The 9,414-nt window shown below is 37.8% G+C and overlaps 1 protein-coding gene across 1 annotated transcript; it reads right to left on the bottom strand.

Annotated features, from left to right (window-relative positions):
* Positions 1–4,571: 4,571 nt before the first annotated feature.
* On the bottom strand, positions 4,572–9,182 carry ASNSD1 (asparagine synthetase domain containing 1). Its single transcript, XM_010140005.1, has 3 exons — positions 7,641–9,182; positions 5,893–6,074; positions 4,572–4,901 (listed from the first exon to the last, which is right to left on the bottom strand). The coding sequence occupies exons 1-3, from the start codon at positions 9,117–9,119 to the stop codon at positions 4,646–4,648; spliced, it is 1,917 nt and encodes a 638-aa protein (XP_010138307.1). The 5' UTR covers positions 9,120–9,182; the 3' UTR covers positions 4,572–4,645.
* Positions 9,183–9,414: the final 232 nt, after the last annotated feature.

The following is a 9,414-nucleotide window of genomic DNA, read 5'->3' as shown; positions in this document are numbered from 1 at the left end:
ATAACTTAACAATATAATACATAATTTATATAGGGTTTATAATTTTTAAAAAAGTGTTAAAAAAATTCTCATCTTCCATGATTGAAAAGTTACAGAAGGTGAGCACGAGAGCACAGATTTTCTGGAAGATCTCAAGTGTGTTAACTGTGCCAATACAACTGAATTCCAGCAGAGCTTCATGTTCTGCTGCTGGTGTGAGAAGCCTGTTCTTTGTAATACAAAATTACAATTTTTTGCCGTTTGATAGTCAGTATAGTACACTTCTATATTATTATTATTCATTGCAGTGGTATTCATTGGAATAAATACCTCAAGTATTAAGCACCTCTTCAACAAGAGTTTTCTAATTCATATGCATATGTTTAAAATTGCCTCCGCTTAAATACAAATAAGTAATTGGGATCTGTGGGACAGTTATAAACAGATAAACAAGTAAATTAAGGTACATGCATTATTTTTTCCTTCAATCCTTAACCATCTTCCAAAAATTAAGATCCCTCATTGAATGGAAAGCACTCGAAGAGTGTATAGTATTTACATTTTACTATGTGGCATTTCTGGAGTTTCATTTTCATGGGGTTTCAACTACAAGTAAGTTATTTTTTGGTAGAGTAATTTACCTGTAATCACAAAGTAGTTTAACTTCTTGGTTGAGTTATGTCTCATTTCATCGGCCCCATTTCATCCAGCAGTGCGATTATACATCTGGCGCACTGATTTCAACACAGGAGAAAGACTGGAATTAGTGAAACTAACAGCACAACCTTTTTTCCTCTGTATTACACCTAATCTCTCAATTTTCCCAGTTTTGAGTGCTGGTAGTAGCTTCCTTGGGATGAACAGACCAGTCAGTCCTGCTGCTCAGAAGCTTCTCCCTGCTTCCAAACTTTCTAAAAACAGGAGGAAGAAATCCCTGTGTTCTGCGATACAATAAATGCTTATAAATTATAAAATAAGTATCTTATAAAATCTGATAGAGAATGCCCTTTTGGAACCCAGCCTTATTATCTTGGAGGTGGAGTGGTTCCGATATGTCCCACACCTCCCAAAACTACTTTGTCTGGACTGGAGAGCTTGATTCTACCACTGTGGAAGCTTTCTTGCTTGGTATTACAAATACAGTTGACGGATCACTATTATGTTTATCTCATCTCAGTTAAGATCTTGAGAGTTTACACAGCAAAAATGATTATTACAGAGTTGGTTGCAGATCTGTGCTCATTAAGTAGTTATTGATGGCCTTCTGACAAACTGTGGTTACAGAGCACACAAGGTTTGAAAGGTTTGTTTCATGTCTCATTCTGAACTTTTTTTTTTAATTTGTGGCTGAGAATGGAAAGCACAAAAAAAAAAAAAGAGGTGAAACTACAGCTTATATCATTTTGAAAGCAGTGCTAACGCTTCTGAAAACCTATTTACAAATATCATGACCACTGGTTTAAAAAAAATCAACAGAATAAAATTCAGTAGATGAGTACACGTTCAAGATGAGCAAAACCAAAATAACAATCAGGAACAATGAGGTAGATCTGTAGGACTGTAACAGAATCCAATCTAATACGAATCAACAATACAGTGCTATTTGGTCCTTATTCTAGGAATAACATGTAAGAGAAAAATACAGGGTTGGGTTTTCTCTCTGCAGAAAGAACCTGACTAAACCCATGAAGGTGATACACTGAAGAACTCTCAGTCTATTAAAATGTGTTAGAAAAACAGTGTTCAGTTGTTCTTCGCTGCAGGAAGGACTGGAGTATTTTGCTGAATTTGCAGAAAAGGCTTAGAAACACTGTTAGGAAAAGCTTTCTAGAGGGCAGTAATGGAGCATGTTGCCTACTGAAATACATTCCTCAATCACTTAATACATATTCATATGTATTAAAGTAACTTGGAATGCTCTGCAAATACCTCACCCAGAACAAGGCTGTAAACCAGATGACATCTGGCCACCCCTTGCAGCCCTACACTGCTTTAATGTACACGACAGAAATGCCTGGGCCTGACTGCGTGTTAACCTTCTGCATATTATTAAAACCCATAGAATGTCATTGTTTTGTATCACTTCACAGAATCACAGAATCACAGAATCATCATCCGGCCGGAAGAGACCTCAAAGATCATCGAGTCCAACATTAAAGCCCATAGAATGTCATTGTTTTGTATCACTTCAGGAATCATTGTTTTTAAAGCATATTCAGTAAAAGTCAAACAATCAGTAAGATTTTAACTCTAAAAATAATTTAATCTTGAAATTCTATTTTCAGGAAATATGTTTGAGTAAGTTTTAAAGTGTAGTTAGTACATTGAATATAGTTGGAATTTAATGTATCTATAGTGAGATGAGCAGCTTTGTTACATGAAATAATACAACCACTGCCTCCTACAGGACATTTTAAAGTTTACAGTGCTCAAATAAGGGAAGAAAAGAAACCTCCAGCCACAGTCTCTGCTTGTCTCCAATTTAAACCTTGGTTTTGTAGTGCTTTTGCAAAGGCATTTTCACATGCTTAAATTTAAAGCATCAAAAAACCCAAGATCTTACTCTGATGAACAAAGATCTTACCTCTTGCCATCAAATTCTGTCACTGGAATGGGGTTATGTTCTCTACCTAGCATATTCATGTCAAACCGAGCCTGAGAGCCTGATGCACAACAAGCAGCCTGTGAGGAAAGTTACTCAATCAGCTGTCGGGATGGTTTCCATCAACACTCAACTGCTTACAGCAATAAAACAACCGACAGAATTACAGCTTCACAAGCCACAGAAGTAGCAATAGGACAATGGCTTAGAACACTGACATTATTTTAGTATTTAATATATAAAATACATTAATATATTATCTAAACATGTAAAAAGTCTACAAGATATCTAGAAGATATAAAAATATCAATGTCAAATTTGAATTTTAAAAAAAATCAGTAAATTTACAGTTTTCTTCCTAAAATATGACTAAACACATTTACTTACATTTCAGGCTTGGTTTTGGGTATATGCACCCCAAGCTTCTGCCATGTAATCAAACACTCAACAAGATGTGTCCAGTTTTTGTTATTAGGGTAAGCTAGAGGAAGCAGACAAGAAGTGCTGTGATGGTAATTCACACCTGAACTGATGGAAGGTTTAAAGTGCAAATTCCAACGGCCAATTCTCTCAAAATCTGATGGACTTCTTACTAATACAGGGGCATACCTGAACCTGTCGGTGCTAGCAGAGCTGCTCTCTAGGTACATAGGTTTTTTAGCTTTTATTTAATCAAGAACTGTACTAATATTTGAAAGAAAACAATAAAGTTCTTAAGGACAGGATTAGACGACTAACATTCCCGTAGGCTGCTCTGGGTTATTATAGAACTTGATTTCAATACATCACATATTTTAAAATGTCTCCCTCCTGGAACTAACCATTTGGTCAAGAAACAAATAATAATGTGTACCATAAATCATAACAACAAATTAATGTCTTATGAATAACTGGGTAAATGGAACAGTTTGCCAACGCAAAATTACAAGGTTTCTTTCTACTACCTAAAACTATTCCAGAATTATTGCTCAAGTTTCTCTAAATATCACAGGCCTCTTAATTTGGAAAAGAAACTATTTGCCTAGCACAAATAGTGAACACACAACTGTTAGGAATACTGCAGCATTACTACAGACATAATAACGAACAACAGCTGCATTTCATCAGCCTGATGATCCTCTTGGTTCAACCTCTATTGCTTTAGAGCATGATGCAAGAACTCTTGCAAATGTCCCAGGAGAAGGTACTAGGGAGTCAATTTTCCTCAGAGCACCGGTAAGAAATCTGCCAGTGCTCTGAAGCATCCTGAAACTTCAGGATTTGTAATAAATACTTCTCTACAGACTTAACAAATTATTTTGAAAATCGCCTTAGACCCTTAGAGATACTTCATGCTGTTTTGCTTAAAGAGACCCTCCCTGAAGTGCACAATGGATGCTTTGCAACTTAGAAATAGTAGCAGAGCTAAAGCTACAAAGAACAGCCAGAAGGGAGCTTCCCAGTTTCTCTGAGAGCAGGGGGAGCCCCATGCCAGGGACCACCAACCAGCTGCAGAACTGGCCACAGAGTGGGAGGCTGCACAGTATGGCCCCAAAACACTGAAAGTGTGTGGGGTCTGCTTCTCAAGTAGTGAAAGGGCAAGCGTGACGCTTGGAGGGCAGATCTCTTAGAGGCAACAAGGCCTGAGACCCTCAGCTCTTTTTGGCTTTTTGTCAACCCAGGCCAGCTCCTTACCATGCCCTCCCTTCTAAAACTGTAACATGAACCTTCTCCTAAAGCACAGCTGTAGACCAGCCCTGTTCTACAGCAAAGGAAAATCTACTACATGAATTCAATACACATGACAGATTGGTCACATTCAGTACACTTTCTGTGACATTGACATTGGTTAGGGAGGAGGGTGGGCAACCCAACCTCTGGCTATCCTCCCTTCCCCCCTCAGGATGCATTCAGAGCAAGTCTCTAGTCTAATACACGTAGTACAATAGCTACGTGTATTACTCTGATGATCAATGATAATGTCCCAGCATTTAAAAAAACAGGCCAAACATTCTAAGAAAACGTCAAAGATTTACTGAATTTGCATATAGAACAAATGCAACATCTCAAGATAGAGCTTTATAATTAATCTACTGAAAATAACTTCAGTCTGCTGCATGTGTCAGATGCTTTTTCATGGTTGCTCTCTAGTTTTGCAATCCGAGATCCAAACTGTACAGCCCTCTTGGGCAAGATGGTCGAGGCTGTAAGGCCAAACTCCTTGGCTGCAAGACGCAGAATCAATTTCTCACCAATTCCTCGAGGTAAAGTCAAGTCGGCCTTTTCTGAGATGGGCAGAGAATTGAGGAATGAAACAACATCTTCATCAAGAAAAGGAAACCTGAAGGAAAAGTATACATGAGGAAAGACCCTTTAAAAACATCATACAAATAGTCTGCGTCAGTTCCTAACTACAGATGTACCTCAAATGTTAGTGTTACTGTACTGAAGGGCAAGTCTCCAGAGCAGTTACACTGTCTTGGGGAAAGAAAACATAATACATCGTGTTCAAACTCAGAAGCTGGAAGTTTTCAACAGTCAACAGGGAAAAAAAGAAGAATAAGCATAAGAAATGCTAGGTTTATACAAAACAAAAATTATGAAGATAATCAGAAAAATAGAATGAAAGAGCAAAATAAATTTTAAAGTAACACTTCTCAATATAACAGGCAATTGTATCTCACCACAAGCATCATTAACAGCATTGCCCGTCCACCACTGAAACTTGTTTTTTGCTGAACTGAAAATGTGCAACGAAGAACAGATTTGGAAAAACACTGGCACAAAGATCACCTGAAAAGACCTTTCATGCCTCTGCTACTGGAAAACACCTGAAGAATGTTTGGCAAGTTGGTGGCAGGAGAAAGTGAACACAAATACAACGATTCTTCAACTATTCTGATTTATCAACCGGGAAAGGCAGTGGATGTCAATCACGCCTTTCCTGCATGGACAGGAATATGTGGCTTCTATGTTACGTTATCATTCTCCAAATGACCACATCATAACACTTCAAAGATGTGCAGAAGACTGTTCCACTTAGAAATTATAAAACCAACTTAACATTGCCTATTTCAACATCTATTGCTGGTGCTTAAAACTTCTAGATGGAAATCCAGTGTTCAAGTTGCTAGATTTCCTTAAGTAACTCTTCCACAGTACTACAGACCACTTGTTATAAAACAAACCCAAAAACCCCCACAACATAATACACATTAACGAGACAGCAGCAGAACTTAGAGCCAATAAAATGCACAGAAGTTTCAATCAAGCTTTCTGTGGGAGTGCTAAAAGCAGAATCTAACTGGCAAAACCAGTTGAAACAGTAATACCTGGCTTCTTTTCCATGATCACCAATAATCCTGTCATCTCTACCAAGATTTCTAGAAGAAATGCGACCTAACTCCATTTCAAGTTCTTTATTCAGACCCTCCAAGCCATATTTTTTGAAGCAAACACGATGTCGAGAATACCCAGCAAGCTGTTCATCTGCTCCAATTCCTGTAAGCACAACCTAATAAAACAGAATAAAAGAAATCTTTCTTAGTATCTATGCAAGCTAATGATATATAAGAGATCTTAAACGTTTAACTACACCTTAAGGAGAATAATACACTCTTCGAAATATATTAACTATCATGATGGGATGTGCCCTACACATTCACAGAGCCTGAAACAGCTCCCAATAAAATCACTGGAAACTTGAAGGGGATTCACAATCAGATCTAAAAGTACACACAAACATTTCTACTGATGCAAGGAAAAAAACACTAAAATAATTTTGTATGCATCACAAAACCACCAGTATCTCAAATACACCAGTGTCTTTGAAGAACGTCCTGGTTTGTTTCTATTACAATAAGCTGCATTTGTTAAACACCAGCCTTTACAAAAAAATTGTTGCCAAAGATTATGGGGTATGTTGTATGTTCTAAATAGCTATCTGAATGTACACCGAGATTACTACTAATTTACCAGCTACTGGGTTAGTAACAACTGCATTACACAAAGTAAAAATGTCTCACATTATTCTATCTACTCAATAAGTACAGAAAATGTTACCAAGAGAAAAACTACTACTACATCTGGTCCCATACTGTGCTTTCAACAGCAATTCACTGTAAAAATGGAAGTCTCTTAACATAAACAGTCAAGCGTGTTTTACTAATCCGATACCAGCCACTGGTCAACCAATTTCTTCCCTGAGCACAGTAGTAAGTAACTGATGGGAAAAAGACACCTTCACTTTATGTTTGATTAACTCATAACCCATTTCGACATATTCTGGACCTAAGATGAATTTGTATGTTTTGCAAATCCTTTTTTGGAAAACCTCTTTGTGTGTCTGTGTGGTGTGTGTGCTTTTAAGATCTCACAATTAGTAGAAAAGTAAGAGAAGCCTCAAAGGCAACAGTGGACTGCAAACATCTGAAATCAAAGAGTTTATACTTCCCTAAACAAGCCAGCAAGAGACTGGGAAGTAAGAATGAAATTCCCATGAAAATCATCTAGTTACTAAAGATTTCACTTAATACTACATATGTGAAAGTAAGTTACAAAAAGGCAAGTATTGCTTTCAAGTACTGCAAGTTCTGCCATTCAATCAGACTCAAAAAATTCCAAGTAGTCATCTTTTCTGCCATTATTATTTGCTATTTTGTCACATAAACAGCATGCCTGAATAAGCAGCAGGTAATTTTACACAGGCTGAGATGGTGGCATGAAATGGTATTAATAATTCATTAACACTTATCTCTAAATTTGTTCTGTTTTGACTGAATAGCTGTTACTTACCCACCGGAGCTGAAATACCGAAAATCACGGATGATTTTTCTTTTTTCCTAGCCATATTGTTGCTCATTCAAGCTCAATGAAAAGCCATATACACTACTGGACAAAAGAACTGAATGCAGTTTTTAACTCTGGAATTACACAAAGATTATAATTACAGAACTATTTTACATCCTGCCACTGAATTTCAGAAGCCTTATGAATATTCAAGACCTCTGCAGGTTTCTGAAGTCACAGAACTGTTTTTACATTCACAGGTCAAGCATAAGGCAGAAAACAATATCAGTACCTTTGCAGGACTTTTATATGGTTTCAGTTCTCCTTGGTGACTAACAAAACCTTCTCCTCTGGAAGCAAACCAAATTGCACAGCCAATGCTGTCATCCAGGACTGTATCCAGTGGATAAATCAAGTGGTTAACATGGTGTTGTCTCATTTTTTTCAATTCCTCTAGTGTAACATTGATTTCCACAAAGTTCCAGGTTCTTAAAGGGTTAATGGCTTCTAATTCTTTCAGTCCTGCCCTACCAGTGATTCTGTCAGGAACATCAAAGCAAGATAAATGAACACCAGTTTTAGCATCAAGACCTTGACCACTTTCCTGAGGACAAAGCACATCAAGCTGTCCTTCCTGGCTGGTATGTTTTTCAGTGATGCTCTTTTGCTTAGCTTGTTCTTTTACCATGAAAGCTACATTGAGAAGATCAATTGGTTCCCCTGAAGGCACGTGTTTATCAGCGAGGGCTGCAATAACCATAGAATCAATGCCACCAGAAAAGAGCACTGCAACATGTGCTTTCCTATTAGGCATGCTTGGAACTTCACTTATTTTCTGATCTTCACCTCTGAAGAGAAATAAAACCCGTCTCTTCACTGCTTCACTTAAAACATCAATAAACTGATGGACTAATTTTTTCTTGTGTTCCTCTGAAAGAAATCCTTGAAGGGTTTCTACAGAAACCGTATGGATAACACTGCTAGCATCAGTGCCTGGACATTCACCTGAAGCTTCAGAAACTGTTTTATTTAAGGGGATAACTGGTGCTTTGAGACATAGTTTTGATTCATTCATCACAAGAGGTACGTGGTTCGGTAAGTCTTTTGAAACTTGGTCCAAAACTTTGAGTATTTCTTCTACTGTCTTCTCCGTGCAGCTGTACCTCCATGGAAACAACGTTAAAGACAAAGATTTAGTTGTTGCATAAGCTTTGAGATCAATTTTGAAAATTCCAGATGCTGGGACTTCTTGCCATTGGCTACCCAATTCAGAATAAACACTTACAGATGTGAGACAGAAAGCACTGTCAACCTCGTCACCGAGCTGCCAAAGCAAACTACGGCGACCAAAATAATCTCTACCAAACCATAAACTGTGTCTGGATGCTTGATAATAAATAAAAGACCATGGTCCCTGAAGTGATGAAAAGAGTGACAAAACGTCCGCTTCGCTATTGCATAGCGCAAGATGATGAAACATGACTTCAGTGTCATTCTCCACATCTCCTACATGCACTCCACTGAAAATTTCTCCATTCCAAAGAAAAATATTGTTATTGGCATCTTCCAGAGGCTGCGGAGTCACCAGTCCTCTCAAGTGAAGTACATGGCCAGAAAAGAGGCATTCATAAGAGAGATCAGACACAGTTTTTATCAACTGTTGGCTACTGTCAGGTCCTCTTCTTCTGAGATGGCAGAGTATGTCTTCATTAAGCAAATCACAAATGGCATGCTGGCTACACAAGGTAACAACACAACAGATACCACACATTGTGACTCTGAAGTCAGATGGGCTATTTCTTGATTTTAGTCTTTTCTGAATTTTCCATCTCCTGATGTGCCTTCTTTAATTCATCTAGTGTATCTGGGTAAGAAAACAACATCCAAATAATCAGTTTCATAAACTGGGAAGATTATGAGTGAGTTCCAGAGTAGGTAAGTTTAGGGGAGATGAGTAAGTTGAGCCACGTGTTCAATTAAAGAGATAAACTTGAAAGGCTAAGTAACAAAAGTGCTATGCTTGTGTTACATCAATACTGTTGCTCACTGTAACTAACTGCTCTTCA

The sequence above is a fragment of the Buceros rhinoceros genome, unplaced genomic scaffold (genome assembly GCF_000710305.1).
Source record: "Buceros rhinoceros silvestris isolate BGI_N320 unplaced genomic scaffold, ASM71030v1 scaffold40487, whole genome shotgun sequence".
NCBI lineage: Eukaryota > Metazoa > Chordata > Aves > Bucerotiformes > Bucerotidae > Buceros > Buceros rhinoceros.
The sequence above is the reverse complement of the archived record's forward strand: the minus strand, read 5'-3'. Positions and strand labels throughout refer to the sequence as shown.